Source organism: Osmerus eperlanus, chromosome 28 (genome assembly GCF_963692335.1).
Source record: "Osmerus eperlanus chromosome 28, fOsmEpe2.1, whole genome shotgun sequence".
Taxonomy (NCBI): domain Eukaryota; kingdom Metazoa; phylum Chordata; class Actinopteri; order Osmeriformes; family Osmeridae; genus Osmerus; species Osmerus eperlanus.
This window is the reverse complement of record NC_085045.1, coordinates 2,093,226-2,115,368: the sequence shown is the minus strand read 5'-3', so window position 1 is coordinate 2,115,368 and position 22,143 is coordinate 2,093,226. Positions and strand designations below refer to the sequence as shown.

The 22,143-nt window shown below is 49.9% G+C and overlaps 1 protein-coding gene across 5 annotated transcripts; it reads right to left on the bottom strand.

The window, feature by feature from the left end:
• Positions 1 to 1,846: 1,846 nt before the first annotated feature.
• On the bottom strand, positions 1,847 to 21,997 carry ogdha (oxoglutarate dehydrogenase a). 5 transcript variants are annotated; one of them, XM_062454822.1, is made up of 24 exons: positions 21,823 to 21,997; positions 20,263 to 20,628; positions 16,837 to 17,013; positions 16,053 to 16,155; positions 14,515 to 14,559; positions 13,725 to 13,775; positions 10,309 to 10,424; positions 9,992 to 10,146; positions 9,500 to 9,646; positions 9,201 to 9,291; positions 8,870 to 9,049; positions 8,562 to 8,690; positions 7,961 to 8,293; positions 7,662 to 7,764; positions 6,980 to 7,108; positions 6,682 to 6,832; positions 6,418 to 6,545; positions 6,002 to 6,180; positions 5,077 to 5,148; positions 4,677 to 4,802; positions 4,500 to 4,572; positions 4,002 to 4,165; positions 3,631 to 3,785; positions 1,847 to 3,533 (listed from the first exon to the last, which is right to left on the bottom strand). In XM_062454822.1, exons 2-24 carry the CDS (start codon positions 20,485 to 20,487, stop codon positions 3,413 to 3,415), a joined length of 3,153 nt encoding a protein of 1,050 aa, XP_062310806.1. In that variant the 5' UTR covers positions 20,488 to 20,628; positions 21,823 to 21,997; the 3' UTR covers positions 1,847 to 3,412. The 5 variants fall into 5 exon arrangements, with proteins under 5 accessions (XP_062310806.1, XP_062310807.1, XP_062310809.1 ...); XM_062454823.1 differs by lacking the exon at positions 13,725 to 13,775; XM_062454825.1 differs by lacking the exons at positions 13,725 to 13,775; positions 14,515 to 14,559; positions 16,053 to 16,155 and adding an exon at positions 16,436 to 16,529 and having other exon boundaries at positions 21,823 to 21,996.
• Positions 21,998 to 22,143: the final 146 nt, after the last annotated feature.

The window sequence follows — 22,143 nt, the reverse complement described above, 5'->3', positions numbered from 1 at the left end:
TGTGGGGGAGGGGGGGGGGGTTGTTCTTGGGGAGCTAAATGTAAATGAAAGCAGCCGAATGCTAAAGCTGAGTCCTACATCAGCTCTCCATTGAGGCTCATTGTGAGAGGAGAGAAGGGCTCAGGTGGGACTGGCTGATCCCAGGGCAGCATCATGCCCTTCAGGGTGCACGTGATGTCATCGTAGTGATGGAGCATGCCCGCATACAGAGAGCGTGTGTGTGTGTTGGGAGGGGGGGGGGGGGGGGTTGGTTGTAAATCAGGATAATTTACAATTCATAGAACCTGATATGAGTGCCTCTCATGGGCCCGGGAGTCGTGTAGATCAGACAGCTCTATCAGATCTATACGTGACAGATCGCCACAGTACTGAGGACAGAGAGAGCAGCTTCAGCCAATGAGCAGCTGCGCTCTGGAGCAGGGACTGGCAGGGTGAACCACCATGTGACCAGACAGAGAGCAGAGGACTTTGCCCTGGGGAAGAACCATCTGACACACACACACACACGCACGCACGCACGCACATAGAGTGAGCCTTTCTCATTTAAAACAAGCCGTTGTTCCTCCCAGCAGAGGTGAGTGAGCTGGGTCAGGGGGGGGGAGGGGCTGCTAGCTCAGGACACACACACCCCCACACACACACACACACACACACACAGGGACTCATACAGATCAGCTCACCAGCATATGGCCTCCTTACCAAACACCATGTATCCATAATCCTCCGGTATACGTCAGACTAGAATAGAATTGTCACAGCTCACAGTCAATTAGTAACACTCCCAGTCTTGGTCCTAAACAGGAGGACACCTATAACCAGGACTCCAGGCTGCATCTGGTCATGTTTCCATTGCTTGTCCTAAAATCTATCCACAGGAAGGCCCCCCCACTTCAGTGCTGTCTGTTCACAAACTGAATTATTGTCATACCAGCCGATGTGACGTCTAATTCTGACATAGGTGTAGTCCTATAAAACGCTGGCGTACAGAAAAACAGTCCTTGCTATGTTCGAGAAACACATGTGACAGTGATGAATAGTTGGACGAAATTGGCTCATGCAACCCCTCCTCTTTCATTACACCCCCCCCCCCCCTCCTCCTCCTCTCTCTGCTCCCATCCCCCCATCCTACTCTTCCTCCGCCAACCGGCTAACAAGGTCACTTGGAATTTACCCACAATTCCTTCCCCCCGCAGTGAGTAGGGGTCAGAGAATGGAGAAATATAAAAGGGTCAGGGCGAGAGACTAACAGACTCACTGAACGGAGACCAGTGAGAGACACAGAGAGAGAGACAGAGAGAGCCACACACAGAGAGAGGGAGAGACAGAGAGAGACCAAAGACTAGAAGATTAAATGTGAAGATAGGAAGGCAACAGTCTTGACTACAGGCCACTGACCTATCGCTTACCTGGAGTTCTACCTGGAACTCACGCATGGGCAGTCTCACAAGCAAGAATCACTGCTTTATTTTCTGGGTTGTTCCTCGTACAACACTAAGTATGCTGTGGGGCTAGTTGTGATATAAGTCAGTGCACGGGTGATAAGATTCCCCCAGAAGCAAACTTGAATTGTCGGTTTGTCGGAGAATGCCACAATAAAATGCAGTCTACAGTGCAGGTCAGAGATTGTTGAATACAGACTAGGCTATCACACACAAACAGCCACTACTGCAGGACTGGTCAAAAGCTTTGAAGCACAGCGCCACCCAGTGGTAAGACAAGGTAGAGCACAACCATCTCTTGATAATCAAATACAGCTAAGTTTATGAAAAACTGAGTTTATGGTTGATTCAAAACCCTCCTCTGCACACACACACGGTAAATGGAAAAAATTTAAAGAACAAAACACTGTTTTTGAGAAGATAAGTCTTTATTGAACGAAGCAAAAAAAAATAAAAAAAATAACGAAAGAATCATAATCCCCTATGTGAAAATAAATAAATAATTTCCTTTCCTTACGGTGCCATCCAAACCAAAAAGAGTGAGATCATTTTTTAAACAACTGCTAAAAAGACTTGTCCGGTATTTCCTTTCATTCACCTCCCTAAAAACAATTCTTCTGCTCATACATGTTTTTGGCACGGGATAGATTTGAGAGACAGAGAGAGGAGAGAAGGAGAGAAGGAGAGAAGGAGAGAGAGAGAGAGAGAGAGAGAGAGAGAGAGAGAGAGAGAGAGAGAGAGAGAGAGAGAGAGAAGAAAAGAGTTAGAGGTTGACGAAGAGTCAGTTTCATGTCCGGTCTAGTTCAGGTCATGAGCATCCATTGGAGGGGTTGGTTGACCAGCTCTGTGTGGTTCTGTTCTGTATTTCACTGATCTAATGCTCAAAAGAATCTCATCTATTTCAACCTCGGGTATCAACAAAAGTGCCATTCCGAAAAAGCTCTACTCAACATCCATGATCAAAGCCCTCATATTATGAATGAGAATAAATACAAGCTGTACGCTGTTCTTACACTCGGTCATCATTCCAATTCCCTCCTACGCTCAGCCCCTCTCAGTAGAGACAGTGCATGATGCAGAGTACAGAGGACATAACAGTTAAGATGCTGCACAGCGTCACATCCAGCACAACACAAACAAGGTTCCCTTCTTACGCACGGATCCATGATCTCAGCTGTTAACAACGGAAGAACAAAGTCGATTTCCCCAAAAGAAAAAAAAAGGAAAGAAAAACAAAAGCAACGAAAAACAAAAAACGTCAACGAAACATCCAAAACATCCCCCAAAAAAACAGAAAAAAAGCTGTTGGTAGATGCAGGAAGTGATGTAGTTTCAGTAGCACTCACAGAGGGGGATATGAGCCCTGGAGAACTGGGGGGGGTTGGACGGGGGGGCAGGGGGGAGAGAGAGGGGGAGGGTGTTACTGCGTAGCGCTCAGAGAGGGGAGGACTGAGAAGGCCAATCAGGTGACCGGTACCCTGCTACAGATAACCCTGCTGCTGCTGCCCTGAGCTGGGGACAGAAGGCTGGACGACCAAACACTGGAGGGATAGTTAGCGTTAGCCCAGCGGAGGCAACCGACCAGGAAGCAGACAATGACCAATCGATTTACGGGATCTCCCTTTCCTGGCCACCAGGAGGACGTGGGCGTTGAGCATGCCCAGACAGGAAGTGGCTGTGGGTGGATGTGAGTCTGCTCGGGGCGACCGAGCCATCTGTGCTTGTGTGTTTGGGAGAGAGAGAGGGAGGGTTCATGTGGAGCTCTGAGCACAGAGTCCTTGATGTGTGCGTCTGTGGTGAGGGGTGGAGGAGGGTGAGGGGTGGAGGAGGGGTGAGGGGTGGGAGTGTGTCTCCTGTGTTGTGGGTCATCGCCTCATAAACCCGTCGGAGGCAGGGGGGGCGGGGCTAGAGTAGAGGGGGAGGAGACAGGGCCTGAAGGGGAGGAGTTAAACCACTAGGGGGGTGGGGGGGAGTTAGACCTGGCCCTTGAAGGCATCCAGGTCGAAGGCAGTGTCGAGGAAGCGCTTCAGCTCCACCAGGTGGGCCTTCTTGTTCCCTGTGGCGGGGGCTGCAGCTGGTTCACGACCTGCATACCTGGGGGGACAGAGAGAACGGGAGATCAATGTAGGACGCTCAAACACACACACGCACACACACACACAAAGGTAGGAGAGGAGAGTGGTGTGGTTACCAGACGGGCTTGGAACGTTGGATGGTGGTTCTCATGCGAGGCTTGACGTAGTCGTAGTAACCCTGGTTCTTGTGTTCCTCCTGACACCAGACCAGGTCGGCGTTGGGGTACTTCTCAGTCTCAGCCTTCACCAGGTCGAAGGGGAACGGAGACAGCTGCCGCACACACACACACACACACACACATTAGGTGGGAATGTCACATCCATTACATCCATGACATGGATACACATCCGGATGTGTGTGGTGTAGGACTGTAAAAGTGTGTGTGCGTATATGTGTGTGTGGTGGTGGGAGTTTAGATCTGTGTGTACACGTGTACACACAATGTGTCTGTGTGTACACGTGTACACACAATGTGTCTGTGTGTACCTGCTCAACGCGAGCGATGGCGACGGTGTCCTCCATGCCGTGGGTCTTGCGCTCCTTGGTGAGCTCGTAGTACACCTTCCCTGTGCAGAAGACGATGCGCTTCACCCCCTCGGGGTTCTGGGACGCGGTGCCCTCCTCTGGAATCAGCCTCAGGAACTGGGTACCTGTCCAGGAGAAAGAGAGAGAGAGACAGAGAGAGACAGAGAGAGACAGAGACAGAGACAGAGACAGAGAGAGAGAGAGAGAGAGAGAGAGAGAGAGAGAGAGAGAGAGAGAGAGAGAGAGAGAGAGAGAGAGAGAGAGAGGGAGAGATAAGAGGTGAAAAGAGAGAGAGATGAGAGAGATGGAGGGGAGAGATGAGAGGTGAGGAGAGAAGAGAGGAGAGAAGAAGGATGAGAGGTGGAGAGAAGAGAGAGGTGAACAGAGAGGGAGAAAGAGGAGAGGAGAGAAGCTCCTACAAACACATGCCACCCTCCTGTCTTCCTCACACAGTCTTACCCGGCAGCATGACGTCGAAGTTGGACTTGGCTTCTGGGTGGCGCAGCAGAGACTTGGGGGTGAAGACGATCAGCTGGAACAGAGGGTAACAAACAACCGTGTTTACTGCTCGTTTGGGGTCACTGTGTGTGTGTACACGTATGTGTGTGTGTACACGTGTGTGTGCTGAAGACTCACAGGCTTCCTGAAGGGCTGCAGGATCTGTCTGCGCAGCACGTGGAAGTAGTTTCCTGGGTTGGAGCAGTTCACCACGATCCAGTTACAGTCCATCAGCTGCTGAATGGCAAAGTCTTCGGAGAGTTTCTGAGGGGCAGGAGAGGGAGACACACAGACACGGTGAGGCAGAGAGACTACAGAGAGCAGAGAGAGAGAGAGACTACAGAGAGCAGAGAGAGAGAGAGACTACAGAGAGCAGAGAGAGAGAGAGACTACAGAGAGCAGAGAGAGAAAGAGACTACAGAGAGCAGAGAGAGAGAGACTACAGAGAGTAGAGAGAGAGAGACTACAGAGAGCAGAGAGAGAGAGAGACTGGGGAGAGACTAGGGAGAGCTGCAGCGCTCAAGAGAGACAGACTCACAGGCATGACGTCAGGGTCGTCATTGCACATCTGGAGGAACCTCTCTGGACGGGCAGACGAGTGCTCTGGGCCCTGGAGAGAGAGGAGAGAGTGGAGGAGATATGGGAGGTGTGTGTATAAGAGCAGGTGTGTGTGTGTGTGTGTGTGTGTGTAAGAGCAGGTGTGTGTGCGTGTGTAAGAGCAGGTGTGTGTGTGTGTGTAAGAGCAGGTGTGTGTGTGTGTGTAAGAGCAGGTGTGTGTGTGTGTGTAAGAGCAGGTGTGTGTGTGTAAGAGCAGGTGTGTGTGTGTGTGTGTAAGAGCAGGTGTGTGTGTGTGTGTAAGAGCAGGTGTGTGTGTGTAAGAGCAGGTGTGTGTGTGTAAGAGCAGGTGTGTGTGTGTAAGAGCAGGTGTGTGTGTGTGTGTGTGTAAGAGCAGGTGTGTGTGTGTGTAAGAGCAGGTGTGTGTGTGTGTGTGTGTAAGAGCAGGTGTGTGTGTGTGTGTAAGAGCAGGTGTGTGTGTGTGTGTGTAAGAGCAGGTGTGTGTGTGTGTGTAAGAGCAGGTGTGTGTGTGTGTGTAAGAGCAGGTGTGTGTGTGTGTGTAAGAGCAGGTGTGTGTGTGTGTGTGTAAGAGCAGGTGTGTGTGTGTGTGTGTGTAAGAGCAGGTGTGTGTGTGTGTGTGTAAGAGCAGGTGTGTGTGTGTGTGTAAGAGCAGGTGTGTGTGTGTGTAAGAGCAGGTGTGTGTGTGTAAGAGCAGGTGTGTGTGTGTGTAAGAGCAGGTGTGTGTGTGTAAGAGCAGGTGTGTGTGTGTAAGAGCAGGTGTGTGTGTGTGTAAGAGCAGGTGTGTGTGTGTAAGAGCAGGTGTGTGTGTGTAAGAGCAGGTGTGTGTGTGTAAGAGCAGGTGTGTGTGTGTAAGAGCAGGTGTGTGTGTGTGTGTGTGTAAGACGCACCATGCCCTCCATGCCGTGGGGCAGCAGCAGGACGATGCCGTTCTGTCTGACCCACTTGGCCTGGCCCGGGCAGATGAACTGGTCGATGATGCACTGGGCCGTGTTGTGGAAGTCTCCGAACTGGGCCTCCCACAGCACCAGGGCGTTGGGGCTGGCCATGGCGAAGCCAAGCTCGAAGCCTGAGGACGGGGGAGCAGGGAGCAGGGACATGGAGGATGGGCGTAAGAGGGTGCAAAGCATCGGATACGTGTCTGGGTGTGGTTATGTATCGTAAGACTATGTGTGTGTGTGTGTGTGTGAGAAAGACAGGGAGTGTGTGTGACAGAGAGAAACGGAATGAGTGTAAGTGTACCGTATAGAGTGAGTGTGTGTCTGAGAGTGTGTGTGTGAGTGTAAGAGTAAGTGTGTGTACTGACCCAGGACTCCGTACTCAGACAGAGAGCTGTTGCAGACGGTGTAGGGGGCCTGGTTGGGAGACACGTGGTTCATGGGGATGCAGGTCCTCTTGTCCACGTTCTGGTCATGAAGCACATGGTGACGATGGCTGTGGGGCAACACACACACACACACACACAACAAGAGACCATCAAACATCATTCATTTTCCCCTCCCTCTCGCTCTCTCTCTGTCCTCCATCTATCCGTCTCCGTCTCCCTCTCCGTCTCCCTCTCTCTCGTCACCTGAAGGTTCCCCTCTCTACGTCCTGTCCGCTCAGGCGGACGTGGGTCCCCTCCTTCAGCAGCGAGCCGAAGGCCATGTACTCTCCCAGGGCCCAGTCCACCGTCCTGTTCTTGATCATCTCCCCTCTGCTCTTCAGGATACGACTCAGACCTACACACACACAGGCAGGTCAGGATAGCAGCTTACATATGTACTAAAGAGGTGTGTGTAGGTCTGTGTTGGTGGGCACACCTCGTTAGATTATACATATTGTTATATTTAGTCTTTTTTTGTGTGTGTGTGTGTGTGTGTGTGTACCTCCATGGATGGTGAAGTCTTCCACGGGGACCGACGAGGCCACCTGTCCGATGTGTGCCAGCTCTTCCTCTGTCAGACCAGTGGAGGGAGAGCTCATGCTCTTGGGCTGGCCGTCCAGGGTGAAGAAACCTGCACACGACACGACACCCCGCTGAACCACCGCTGACCCCCTGGAGCAGAACCAGCTCGACATACTGAACTAGTGTTGCACTGACCGGGTTTGGTGGAGGATAGCTAGATTATGTGTAACCAGGTGGGTCATGTCCAGGTATGTTTGGGTAGTATAACTGTGACTAGTTAGTCTACTGACCAGGCCAGGTGTGTTTAGTTAGTCTACTGACCAGGCCAGGTGTGTTTAGTTAGTCTACTGACCAGGCCAGGTGTGTTTAGTTAGTCTACTGACCAGGCCAGGTGTGTTTAGGTAGTGTACTGACCAGGCCAGGTGTGTTTAGTTAGTCTACTGACCAGGCCAGGTGTGTTTAGTTAGTCTACTGACCAGGCCAGGTGTGTTTAGTTAGTCTACTGACCAGGCCAGGTGTGTTTAGTTAGTCTACTGACCAGGCCAGGTGTGTTTAGTTAGTCTACTGACCAGGCCAGGTGTGTTTAGGTAGTGTACTGACCAGGCCAGGTGTGTTTAGGTAGTGTACTGACCAGGCCAGGTGTGTTTAGGTAGTGTACTGACCAGGCCAGGGGGAGTCCAGCCAGTGCTTGATGTGGAGGATCTTCTCATCCTTGGAGCGAGCATGAGCTTCCTCACAGATCTTATCATACTTCGCTATCTCCTCCTGCACACACACACGGAAGGATGGGGAAGGAGAGAGAAGAGATGTGTGTTTACGTGTGTGGGTATGCGTGAAGCGGCGTGGCGCATAATCGAGCCTGGTGTATGCACACAAGCGTACGTGTGTGTGTGTCAGTGCGGAGCATCATCCAGCATGCTGTGTGTGTGTGTGTGTGTGTGCGCGCGAGCGCGTCTCCAACCTCGTACTCCTGCCTGGTGACGGCGCCCTCGGCGATGAGCTTCTCGGCGTACTTGAGCAGCACGCCCTTCTGCTTCTTGATCTGCTTGTACATGAGAGGCTGGGTGAACATGGGCTCGTCCATCTCGTTGTGGCCCATGCGTCGGTAGCCCACCAGGTCCACCACCACGTCCTTGTGGAACGTGGCCCGCCACTCGGCCGCCACGTTGCACACATACATCACCGCCTCAGGGTCGTCAGCGTTCACGTGGAAGATGGGCGCGTTGACCACCCGCGCCACGTCGGTGGGGTAGGGGGAGGAGCGCGCCATGCGGGGGTCGGTGGTGAAGCCGATCTGGGGGGCGGAGAGGGGGAGGGGAGATGGGCAGGAGGTTAATGTTACTGTGATCTTTATGTATAACAAGTTTCATCTATACGTCAGTCTTTTACACTGACAACACAGTGGGAACAGATTTCCCTGGAGGCCTGAGGAAAGTGAATCCCCCCCCTGTATATTACAGTCTGGCCATTTATAAAGCAATACAGTGATGCTGGTGTCCCAGACATCTTCTTTATCGTCCCCAGGACGACGGGACAACTTTAATTCCGAGCCGTGTGTGTACCTGGTTGTTGACCACCACGTGCACAGTGCCGTGGGTGGTGTAGGACGGCAGGTCAGACAGGTGGAACGTCTCGTAGACCACGCCCTGACCGGCAAACGCAGCATCGCCGTGCATCAGGATGGACATCACCTGAACACACATATAAAGAGATATATTCACCTGGAGAACACACACACAAATAAACACAGAGGCCCACGCACACTCCCCGACACACACCACCCAGACACATCCCCCTCACACACACACATCCCCCTCACACACACACATCCCCCTCACACACACACATCCCCCTCACACACACTCCCTACCCTGTTGCCGTCGGTGTCTCCGCAGTAGAACTGCTCGGCCTTGGTCTTGCCCTGCACCACGGGGTCCACGGCCTCCAGGTGGGAGGGGTTGGCCATCAGGGACAGCGTGATGTTCCTGTCCGTCACACGGTTGATCCTGCGGTGGTACATCCCCAGGTGGTACTTGACGTCTCCGGAGCCCTGCGGAGATAACGAGGAGGTGAGCCATCTGTCGTGCGAGTGCCCGTGTGGACAAGACTGATCTTGACTCCATGTTTTTGTTTGTCATCCCTGCTCTCACCTCATCAACACACGCACGCACGCACACACACACACACACACACACACACACCTCATCGGCAGCCTCCAGTTTGGAGTCAAACTGACAGAAGATCTGCTCCAGCTCCTTACGGATCACGTTGGCCAACACGTTCAGACGGCCCCTGGAGAGGGAGGGGGAGAGGGAGGGAGGGCGAGGGAGGGAGAGAGAGAGAGGGAGAGAATGAATGTGACAAAAAGGGAGAGGAAAGGGGGAGAAGCAAACAGACAGAGAGAGAGAGAGAGATAGAACCTAGAGATAGAGAACCCAGCGAGAGAGCGAGAACTCAGAGCCAAGGTCCAGGTCCTTATCTGCGTTGTGTGTGGTGGTACCTGTGAGGCATGCCCATGATGACGTTCTCCACACCGTTGGCGCTGGACTTGTCGATGATGGTCTTCAGGGCGGGGATCAGGGACTCGCAGCCCTCCAGACCAAAACGCTTCTCAGAGGACCACTTCCTCTGGAGGAACTCCTCGAACCTGCGACACAGGGCTCAGCTGTGAGCGGCAGAACGAACCAGACCAACCGCACAACACCCGGGTCAGATCCAGGGGGATTCGAACCATCAGCATTCCACAAGAGAAGCCTAATATCTACCGCTGGACCAAAGTGTTTCCCAGAAGTCCACCTGAATCTCAGACAGGGCAGTCCCTGCTATATAAAAAAGTATGTATTCATTTAACTGACACTGAGATTTAGCTGTCCAAAACAACATGCAAGAGGGATTCTGGTCTTTAGTCAACTGCTTTACCCTTGGGCTATACCAATCCCTGTAAAGTGGGGTGAGCTGGACCAGGTGGATGATCAGGGGCTATGGTTCTGACCTGGTGGACCGGACCATGCGAGCCAGCAGTGTCCTCTTCTCCTCCAGGGTGAACTGCATGACGCCCGGCTTCTCAAACTTCTCTCGAATCCACTGGCACTGGTCCAGGTCGTTTATGAACATGAACTCCACCCCAATGTGCTGGCAGTACGCCATCTGATAGTCCAGACAGGAGGTCAGAAAACTACAGATGTAGTGTGTGTGTGTGTGTGTGTTGGGGGTGGGCAGGGGAGGGGGGTGTCGAGAGAGCTGTGTGTGTTGCACGTGTGTAAATGAGTCAAGAGTATGTGTATGTGTGTGTGTGTGTGTGCGTCTCACCTCCAGGCGGCGGATGATCTCCTTGAGGGGCAGGGCACTCTCGGCGCCCCCGATGAAGGTGGTGGTGGGCAGGCGGAACACCTTGTCCAGGTCCGACTCATCCAGACCGTAGAAGCCTACAAGTTCCAGCATGCACCAGGGCGGGCCAACCAGAGGGAGGAGGGTCGGGAGGACAGGGAAGATGAAGGCATGATGGATGGATGGATGGAGGGCAGATGTTGAGGGACAGTACAGCAAAAGAACAGAGACACGGAGCCAGAAAACAGAAGCAGGGGAGATTGGAGGGCACACACGCACGTGTGCACACACACACACACACACACACAATGGAGAGAAGAAGAAACAAACAAATAAACAAAAACAAAGTAGAGATGAGTTAGTGGTGGGGGATGAGGGTGCAAGGCATGAAACAACAATACGCCGTGAGGATTATTGTAGCACCGTCATGGCATACAGGAGGTTAGTGCACGAGGCAGGAGATACCATCACAGGTGGAGAGAGAGACCGGGGCAGAGACGGAAGGAAAGAGAGACATGCGGCATGCAAGGAACCGAGGGAGGGAGGTGAGTGTGGGGGAGTAACGGAGAGAGGGGGTCCCACACAAGCACAAGAGAAGGAGGTATTTTTGTGGGGTTAAAATAAAAGAGTAAGAGGAAATCTCATTAATGTCATTGTGAAGCAATGTCATGGTGAGTCAGACCAAAAGACAAAAAATCTGTTGTTATAAACCTAAATAGATCATTACAGGACTTTAAATTGAAGTTATGAGCTTTAATAGAGTGATTATAACCCTTTACATGGAAGTTATAAGCCTTTATAGAGTGGTTTTATGCCCCAACATAGAATTAAGTATTTGTAGAGCAGTTATTACCCTTTATATTAGTTATAAGCCTTTATAGAGTGGTTATAAGCCTTTAAATTGAAGTTAGACCTAAATCAGTGTTTCTCAACTTTCTGATTGGCTCGTAGGTGGCATGTAACTCTATAACTCTCAACTTGAGCACCTTTCAAAATAAAAGCGCACCATCGGTAGTTCGGTAACTTAATAAGAATAAACGTTGGATTTTTTAGAGCCGGATCACATGTCTGCGACCCAACACACACTGGTTGAGAAACACTGGCCTAACTAGAGCGGCCATTAGCTTCTACATGGAAGTCATAAGCCTTTATAACATTAGGAAGCTTTTATAAGCCTTCATAGTCCTTATATCGCTTTCCACACCTTTAAAGAGCAGTTATAACCATGTTTTAAACATCTACAGCTGAACCCCAGATAAGGAGCCGGCCTCGCACACTACCAACACCACGACAAGGGAGAAAACACAGAGCGAGCAGAACCTGTGGGTGAATACACACACACAGTGTGCAGAACCTGTGGGTGAATACACACACACAGTGTGCAGAACCTGTGGGTGAATACACACACACAGCTCACTCCAAACAACACACACTCATTAGTCACACGGTGCCGTGTTGCAACTCCTCAAAGAGACATGCATGTATCTCTCTGAGGCTGTCTAAGTGTATACCAGGTCAACTACAAGCGGTACGTGCATTTGTATTTGAGAGTGAGGCGGGGGGTAGTCCTAGGCCAGTGGCTGGTTCCAGAAGTTAATCAGAGTAAATAAGGTTAACAGGTGGCCAGTTAGAGGGAGTTTGTTACACAGGGGTTTGTTACACAGAAGAAAGACTGGCCCAAATAAAAGATATAGAAATAAGACATTGTGTGCCGGCGCTTGTGTGTATGTTTTATAAGTGTATCAGAATGGGAAAAGGGCGAGGTGGGGGCGAGGGGGGGGTATTAGCAGAGAACAGGCTTGACTTAAAAACCGAAAAAAAGCCTGACCGTACCAAAAAAATAAATAGTGAAGAGATTTTCTTACTGGCTTCCTGTTTCAAGACCTAGGTGACAAAACCATAGATATATATAAAGACTAGATGTCTTACGGCGGAGTCTAGAATGTCCGCACATGGCGGCCATCTTGCTACAGTCAACTCGCTAACCCATAACACTGTGTTGATACTACATGTACTTTTTAAATGACCATAACTTGCTACATTTTCAACCGATTTTTTAACGGTTTGGTTTGTTATCAACGTCAGAGATGTCGTTATGCCACTGCATACTTATGAATCATTATGTTATTTTTTTAAATAGAATAGAAGTACGCAGTGGCATAACGACATCTCTGACGTTGATAACAAACCAAACCGTTTAAAAATCGGTTGAAAATTGAGCAAGTTATGGTCATTTAAAAAGTACATGTAGCATCAACACAATGTTATGGATGAGCGAGTTGACTGTAGCAAGATGGCCGCCATGTGTGGACGTTCGACTCTGTTGTCCGGCAATGTGGACGAGACATCTACCCCTTATATATATCTATGGACTAAACCCTCCAGCGTCTGCTGACAGGATCTGACCACAGACTTCCTGTCCCAGAGTAGCTTCTCCAAGGACAGGCAGAGTTACTTGTCTGCCTCAACACCTTTCGAGGCCTCCAGCGGCTACAGCCTCTGTACAGTGCACTGGGAAGACACTGCGGGCTCTTGCAGCTACCAAACAAGCTGCTGCAAGGCCAGAGAGTTGAGACCACTGCAACTTCCTGCAGACACAGCATGCCATGGGGCCCAGACCATTCCAGGCGACGAACGTTCTAGAATCAGAATGCTGCCGATCGTTCTGTTTACACTCAGTGCCAGAAGCAGTGAAGTGTGAGGGCATTACAGGCTTGAGCAGACACACACACACACACCTGCTCACCCACACACACACAAACAGCCCCCCCTCCACTCAGACACACACCACACCTACCCAGAGACACACACACACCACACCACACACACCTACCCAGAGAAACACACACACCACACCTACCCAGAGACACACACACCACACCACACCACACACACCTACCCAGAGAAACACACACACCACACCTACCCAGAGACACACACACCACACACACCTACCCAGAGAAACACACACACACACCACACCTACCCAGATACACACACACCACACACACCTACCCAGAGACACACACCACACACACACCACACACACCTACCCAGAGACACACACCACACACACCTACCCAGAGACACACACCACACACACACACCACACACACACACCACACACACCTACCCAGACACACACCACACACACACCTACCCAGAGACACACACCACACACACACCACACACACCTACCCAGAGACACACACCACACACACACCACACTCACACCACACACACACACCTCACACACACCACACTCACACACCACACACCACACACACACCACACCACACACCACACACACCACACACACACCACACACACACCACACACACTAGCCAGGCGAGAGACAGGAAGCTGGCAGAGGCAGGGCAGCAGGAGAAGGTTATTACCAGTTTCCCAGTCTTTAGAACTGTCCCTAAAATGTGATTTGCAATCAGATTCTGAAACACAGGGTGAGAGCAGAGGTACACACTGGAGAGAGAGCAGTTGTTTTACATCGGGACGAGACCTGCTTGTTCAGATCCGGGAACTTCAACCAAACAAACTCAACGTTTCTGCACCGCTATTTCAAAAGCAGCAAGACAAGAAACATCTTTCGGTTGGTTTCTCTATTCAACAGCACATAGCTACGGCTCTTATCCAAGTAAACATTATCTCACACACACAGAGCTAGGCTATATATAACTGTCTAGGAGTCTGTATGCTCCTGCTACAACACACTGGAGCCACAACTACGCAATAATATCACTTGAAGGAAATGCTGAAGTATGGTTCAGCATTAGCTGCTATAACATAGCCATTTGTTTCTCGCTTGTCATCTCAGGATGGATGGACCGGACAAACAGTTGGTGTCAAATATCCTCACAGACACACAGTGAGATTCGACTTGAGACTGAGCTCTGTAGTCCACTCCACCCAGTAAGAACAAGATGGCAGAGTGAGAAAGGTAGAGCGATGGTTCTTAGCTGAAAGGTAACACCACAACAGAAGCCAAGCTACAAAGAGAGAGAGAGAGAGAGAGAGAGAGAGAGAGAGAGAGAGAGAGAGAGAGAGAGGGGGGGGGGGAGAGAGAGAGAGGGTGGGGAGAGAGAGAGAGGGTGGGGAGAGAGAGAGAGAGGGGGAGAGAGAGAGAAGGGCCGCAGAGCTACAGACACCAGCAACTTGAGTCATGTTCCATACCTCCCACTGTGAGAATACTGAGGCGATCCTTGAACACAGTCAGGTCTTGGGAAGCAGCCAAGAGGAGGGAGGGCGGGCGGGAGGGCAGGGGAGGGGAGAGAGACTAGCACAAGTTAGTGACTCACACCCCTTTCTCATCCATCTTATACTGGGGGAGCAGGGCGTCTTCCACTGCCACTAATCAGCACCACTAATCACACTGGGCCATGCAGCCTCCAGGGGCAGCACTTAGCCCTCAGCGCAGCAGCAGAAAGGGAGAAGTTGCCTCTAGGTACTTGGTCTTATCTGCTACTCGACGATCTTAATTCCCTCGTCCTAGGAAGCCTGGAGGTAAAGGCTCATCCCTGACAGGGATACAGGTGTGAATGATGCCATGAAGTCCAGTGTTTAGGGGCAACCTCATCCTTCACAGAACCGCCACAGCTGGACAGAACAGCCTCAACGCCAGTCTTAGCGCCAGTCACTATAGGAACGCCCCTTGACACACTCCCGTATCCTGTTACCGACAACAACTGCATCTGTACGGCTTCCATAGGCCTACGTCTTGGTACCCACACAGACGATACAGCAATGCTCAAAGCTGGCTGGTGTGTTGTGAGTAAGAGTTACTGTAAAACTCGTGAGTCAGTTTGTGTAAATGTGATGCGGGGTCGTCGAAGCTTGCTCTGCGGCAGTAGCAAGGGGGAGTCGGAGAGAGAGGGAGCAGGGGGGTGATTTTTTAGGCTTGGGGGTAGCAAGCTAGCCAGGCAGGTTAGTTACTACAGCCAGGAGCTAAGCCAGGAGACACAGAATACTGTCCCTGTCCTCACAGGCGGACTGGAGAGGACCTCTTAACCTGTAACCTCTTCTAACCTCTTGACCTCGTCCAGATAATTTTTTAAGGATTCAAACGCCGACATGCCGATTAGGAAAAGAATGGTCTAGAAGATGGAGCTTGCGAATCATCTGGGACACCATTGGCATGCTTCTAAACTCACAACAAAGAGAACCAGGAAGAGTAAAATCACATTTTAACAACGTGAGGGGTGGCAGAGGGAATGGAGTTAAGATTAACAACTCCAAACCATACACTTCTCAGTTCTCATAGGTTTTCATCTGATCCAGACTGCTGGCGTTGGACAAAAAACAGATATCCTTTTGAAACAGTTAGCCTAGTTGTAAAGAACTAAGACTGCAACGAAGAGGCGTTTGTGAGTCTGATAAATCCCATATCAACCCCTAAGCCCTCGGTACCTTATAGGCTTCTGGCTGATCTGAGAGAGTTTGGTGACTACAATTAAACAAAACCATCTGCAGGCGCGTTGGCCTTACAGTCGCATAGCTAACACCAGTGGTGGCACCCCATATATCCTGTTTGTACCTAAACCTAGGGTTAGGGGTTGATGTGGAACGGGCCCTGAGAACAGCAAACATACGGGCCTGTTCGCACACAAGCCACAAGGTGCTAAGACCGTACACAGACCAGCAGCTGTTTATATACCAGGCCCCAGGAGACCCCAGGAAGCCCCTGGTGGCCCCTGGAGGGCTGTTGTCCTCACCGAGTTTATCCGAGGATGTTATAATGTCAGAGGGGACGCTTGAGTCCAGATCAGCGTCCATGATCCCCAGAGGGTCCAGCTGGGCAACATGGTGCCCTCGGATCTAGAGACAGAGCCGAGGCGAGGGGGGGGGTGGGACAGAACAGTCAACAGAGGAGGAAAGGAAGTTGGGAGGGAGGGTGCAAGTGTAGACATGTAGATGTGTTGAGAGAAGGGGGGGAATAAAAAAATAAAAATAAAGTGGAGAACAAAAAAGCCAGGAAAAAAAAAAGAAGAGAAGAGAAGCACAGGAAAAGAAGAGGGAGGAGAGGGGAGGGAAGAAGCAACATTAACACAAACAAGCTCATTGTTACGGGTGCGCAGGTGAACGGGACTGTTCTCACCGATGTGCTGGAAGCCCGTATTAACGGGGGAATCGTCAAAATTTACACAACTGATTCCCAGCGGGTCAAGGCTGGCATTGTGATGCCCCATCACCTGGAAACAAGGCAACAGCAGTCCACAACCAGACAGGTCAGGGCAATCACCAACAATATGAGATAAGAGGAGACTGCTTTTAATAAAAGCAAGTGAGTTGTTTGAATCCCCTTACCTGTATGCCTGCTTTGAAATGACACACATCTGCACAGGTTGATAACATTTAAAAAGTATGCAGTGATTGGGATGTGTTTTCTGCTATGTAAGCTCTGATTTGTGTGTGTGTGTGTGTGTGTGTGTCGGGCGGAGGTGGTGTATGTAAACAAGTTTTGATTTGTGTCTGTGTGTGGTGTGTCTGGTGCCAGACCTGGTAAGCCCTGATAAGAGACTGGACCGCTAGATGATCCTCTACCAGCTTCTCCACGTTGGGCTGAGCCCCGACCATGGCCTGGGGCAGGCTGGCCACGGTCATGCCCAGGGGGCTTTGGTAGGCAGCACCAGGGGGGGCACCTGCGTTGGCGTTACGGAAGAAGACATCCCAAGACTGAGGAGAGAGAATAAAGAGGAGGAAAAACACAAATGTTGATTCATTACAATGAACTGTGATTGGAAGTCGCACTTTGGAATCAACACTGCATCTTATTTGGAGATTCTTGACTTGAGAAGTGCCAATGGTCCGGACAACGGAGTCCGCACATGGCGGCCATCTTGCTACAGTCAACTCGCTCATCCATAACATTGTGTTGATGCTACATGTACTTTTTAAAATGACCATAACTTGTTGAATTTTCAACCGATTTTTAAACGGTTTGGTTTGTTATCAACGTCAGAGATGTCGTTATGCCACTGCACTTGTGTGCGATTCTACATTAAAAAAAATCCCAACAATAACATCAGCAATGTGTTTACTGAAACTGTGGCTTTACAGGTATGTGTGTCTCTAAAATAAACAAATATAAATCCTAAAATAAACAAATCAAAAACATGATAAATAAGTAAACAAATAAAAAATATCAATCAACACTGCGGTGGGTGAACCTCCACCAACATGTCCCCCTGACAGCCCAGGGTGACAGACATGTCCTGGGTAGAGTGTCCGGCCTGCTAGGGATCTGGTGACCCACGGATGGGAGGCCTTGCATGCCTTCGGTGGTCACGGTAACTCTACCCCCCTACCCCCCGTTACCATTGGAGACAGGAGTGTCAGGACTGGGTCAGTGTCAGGGTTCCACCTGAACCGTGATAGGCTAATACCAGGAGCTGAGCGCTAAGCCTCAACGGTCTGGAACCAATCAGACTGCAGAGGCGGGCTCTGGCTGAGGGATGATTTAAAGATGAGGGTTGACCGACCAGTTCAGTGGAGTATATTTAGGAGATCACATACCTGGGTGTGCTTTAAACCGCAGGAAGCAAGCTTGTGTGGATACAGATCTTTCAAATGAATATTTAGTTTGTTCGTTAATTTCATCAGTCGAATCAGCAGTGGTTCAAATCATGGAAGGGGGAGTCCTTCCTCTCAGGCCTCGTTTACAGGAAGCGAGAGAGAGCCCTACTCTCTCCTGGTGGAAACGGTATCTAATCCACCTCACCTGGGTGCCTATCTGTCTAACCTTGGGAGATTACACAACACAGGTTTTATGAGATTCATCCCCAGGTCCAACGATTCCTCGCCGGTCTCTCCTAGAGGGAGTTTACACAACACGTCCACATCCCACTGATGCACAGGCTAAATCTCGTTCATGTGTTTAAATTACAACAGCTAAAGGTGGAACCAAATCCTACGACCAAATAAACGCCCACAGCTGGTTAAAACAGTTTTATAACAGCCTCAATGTACACAATCTCAGCTCAGTCCACATCTTGTGATTAATCCATTATACTAAAACACAGGAAGAGACTAAGGAAAGCCGGGAACATAAAGTCCAGACATGTGAAACACTCCAAGTAATCCTCCCTTTTTGGCACCGAATCCCAGCCTACGTCGAGCCAGTCTGAGAGACCACAGGAAATGAGTAACGCTATATGAATCAAGTCCCCCACTCTCCCCCTCGGCCGCGCTAGCTAGCTAGCACGGCTCGTCTCCCCCCTAGGTGACCTTACCAGTGTGTGTGTGTGTGTGGTGTTTCCCTGCGTGAGTTAAGGTGCCTGTTACAGGCCTAGGCTTCTCCTCCATCTCCCAGCTCATAACCCAGACTGGCCAGTCTTCCTGTCTGTCTAAACGTCATTCTGTTTCTCTGCCTTTGATCTGTCGGCTTCTCTGTGCACACCAGCCTGCCTGCTTCTCCCTGCCCCCTCACATCTGTCCAGCAGGCCATGTTGTTGCTACAGAAAAGCTCCATAGTAAACACATTCAAAACAACAGCTATATACTGTATACCATACCACCCATTATATTCTGCCTCCCTATAGCATGCTCCTCCCCCTTTAGGTCTATGAGGCCAGTTTTAGGCTGTATGTGCAACCCAAAGGCTAGTCTAATAATAGCTGGCCTTTGGGCTGGATTGGAGCGGACAGGACAGACAGACGGACGTGTGGTGACGAGGACAGCGGTCGTGTGACTGAGCTCCTGCCTGCTGCTGCTAATAATAAACCCAAGGGATCACAGTTATGTGACCTTGCCTAGTTGGCAAACCGGTGTCTTGGGCCTTTCATCTGCCCTGGGACAGGCCCTGGTCTAATGCACAACTAACCTGGTTCTAACCTGGAACGGGCCTAACTCACAACTAACCCGATCCTAACCTGGCCCTGACCGCACTCACAACCAACCTTGTACTAACATGGTCCCAACCTACCTAAAACCTGGCCCTAGCCTTACTTGTTACCAACCCAGCATCACCTCATAAACAAGCCCAGCCTGGATGGAATGGTTCAACAGAAAACAATTCTGATCAGCTTCATTGATTGCATTAATATCAACCTCTATGACAGAGGTCTTGGTATTGTGGAACACGATTGTGTCTGGCTGGGTCGTCACTGTTTACTGGTGACTAATGGCTTCTAGCTGTTACACTTCTTTCTGTAGAATAGCTGCTGAAACAAATGCTGACATATGACAAACGCACTCATGAAAGAACATAATTTGTTGACAGGGAACTATGCACTATGAGCAGTGCTGCTGCTCGTGCCAGTGAGAACGAGAAACCTGGAAAACACTTGAAAATAGGAGTGACTGACTCGGCCAAAGACTGCAATTTACGAGAAAACTCCACTCAAAGCAACATTCCTTTAAGGGAGTAGCTTTTCACCTTTACTACCTATGTGTACTGGGGGTTCTCATCCCCAGTTCCAGGCTTTGAGGCTAGCTTGGAACTATTCATAATAATGTATTCATTTAGCAGATACTTTTATCCAAAGCAACTTACAGCACAAGGGGGGAATTTGAACCTGTGACCTCTTGATCACAGTCACATGTTCAAACCACTGAGCTATGCCATTCCTTTACAGATAAACAGAGGTACAAATAAGACTTCCTGATAAAGAAAATTGACAATTCCCAGAATATCTTCAGCAGACCCCCTCCCTCCTCTCTCCCGAGTGTGTTTGTGTGAAGAATATGAGAAAACAGCTCCGATCTGGCTTAGCAGCTTATCACAAAGATCAGGTCTTCTGGTCCATGGTGGAGTTATTCATCAACCTCTTCAAACCCTGACTTCCCCAGCTTTGCCTTGCCTACCTTCTGTTCTGACGGAACCCTTCACCTTACCGACAGAGTTCTCCAGTCAATATACTACATCAATCCTGCCCAGCGCTCCCTCGTTTAGCCCTGCTCATGTCCTCTCCTGCCCTGTCTCACCTTGTGAACACTCTTGGGGTTCTCCAGCCAGGAAAGATACATCTCCTCCACATAGTTGGAGCTCGTTCCGTTCAAGAAGGGCTCCGCGGCCACCGGTGCTGTGTAGCACCGGATTGGCTGAAACGTCCTTTGGGCGGCCACGGGCCTCTGCTGTGAAAAGTTCTGGGCCTTCTGATTGGCCGTCAGCGGCCGTAGCCGTGCTGCACAAGTCCTTAAGCGGTGCATCGCAGTCCGTTAACGCACACACACACACACAACCAATGAGATGGTGGGGGGGAGAAATCCTTGTCCAATACTTGTCACAAAGCCGTCAATCAGCTGGTCAGGAAGGGCCTTGGGTGTCCACAGCTGCCTGTCACCTCTGACCTAGAAAAGATAGAGGTCATATTAACGAACAGGAAGTGTTCAACACTGGTGAATTTGAAAATAAACATTTATTAATATTTGTTTTGATGAATGAAAAGGCAAGAAAATATGCTAGAACCTTTTCTATAATGGGTTGTACCAATAGAGAACAGTTAATATTGCAACAGTACTGTTTGTTTTCAGTACTGTTTGTTTCCAGGAATTTAAGTGTGCTGCGGAACAAGTTCCATAGCTGTTCTGGAAGGTGAGTTCACGTTGTGTTTAACTGTGGTATGTGCTGGCCTTTGTTTCAATTAGGACAAACGTGTCTCCACGCACTGCTCAATAGATTCATTGAAACGGACAAATCGTTTTCTGAGTCAGAAGAAAAGTTACACATTGAAAGGATAGCTATTTAGGAATCAAAGAAAAACGTTACCATGGCGATTACCACCGTGTATGCATACCATGTATGCATTTGCTAGCTTACTCAAGGAACTTCTCCCTTGCAAATATGCTACGCCTATGTTTTGACCTTGTATCCGCACATGACACATTCCATGTTCTCCTTCCAGTCAACCAGCCCAGCCTGAACCCTCCCATGATTGCATTTCTAATAAGCTGATTGGTTGTCTACTCGAAATCCCGCCTGCAAAAAGAAGACAAGAAGATGTCCCAGTCGTCCGATGGAACAGTCAATCACATTGTCCTTTCCCCTATTCATGTTTCCAAAAATATTCATCACTGGCAAAACAAAATGTTCCAATGTGGTTATTTGGACGTGTTGTAAACATTCCTACAACGATAGTTTGCTACTAGCTGCCAGAGTTCGCAACCTTAACCAGCTAGCAAGGCTTGTGTAACAGGGGCGACCTACCAGATTTTTGACTTTGTAACAACACAGTCATTCGCACGTTACTAGCTAGCTGCCTCGTCTGAAGTTAGCTTTCGATTTCGTATTTAACGTTAGCACAACAGAAGGTAGGCACAAATGATTAAAACAAACACACACACTAAAATGTATATATATCTTTGTTTTGGCGTCATTAACAGTGATATACCAGTGAACACAGGTCCAGCTAGGAAGAAAGCTAACGTTAGCAATCTTCGTTGAGCGGACCGCCGCTCACTGGCTTGCTCGCACGAGCCCCTATTAGCCAGCTAATGTGCTAACTAGTATGCTCTTGGGGGTTTCAACTAAATGAAAATACTTACTTTCAACAAAAAGTCTTCTGATAGTCGATATAACCCCCGCGAGTGTATAAGTAAGGTAAGCGGCTCCCTCCTCGGCCGCGTTGGCAAATGCCCTCTGCTCTGCCTCCTGGGTGACAGCTACGATGTGAAACCCAACAGCGGTGTGGAAGTCCAGGCCCGGCACGTCATTACGTCTAACGCCAGAAGTGTGCGTCATTGTTTCAGAAGAATGGATACACAGGAAGTATCAATAACTCGGCAATCTACTTTGTCTGCAGTGTAAATCTAATACTAGTATAGGCTACATGTTTATGTTAATGTCAGTTATTCATGCTGCCAACC

Bases quoted from the DNA above. Each gene is read 5' to 3' on its own strand.
- ogdha (XM_062454822.1), bottom strand. From the start codon at position 20,487: ATGCACCGCTTAAGGACTTGTGCAGCACGGCTACGGCCGCTGACGGCC. The intron at 8,691-8,869 runs GTAGGGAGTGTG...ATGTGTGTTCAG, and splicing joins GAGACACCGACGGCAACAGG to GTGATGTCCATCCTGATGCA. The intron at 4,803-5,076 runs GTGAGTCTGTCT...CCTGCCCCTCAG, and splicing joins ACGACCCTGACGTCATGCCT to AAACTCTCCGAAGACTTTGC.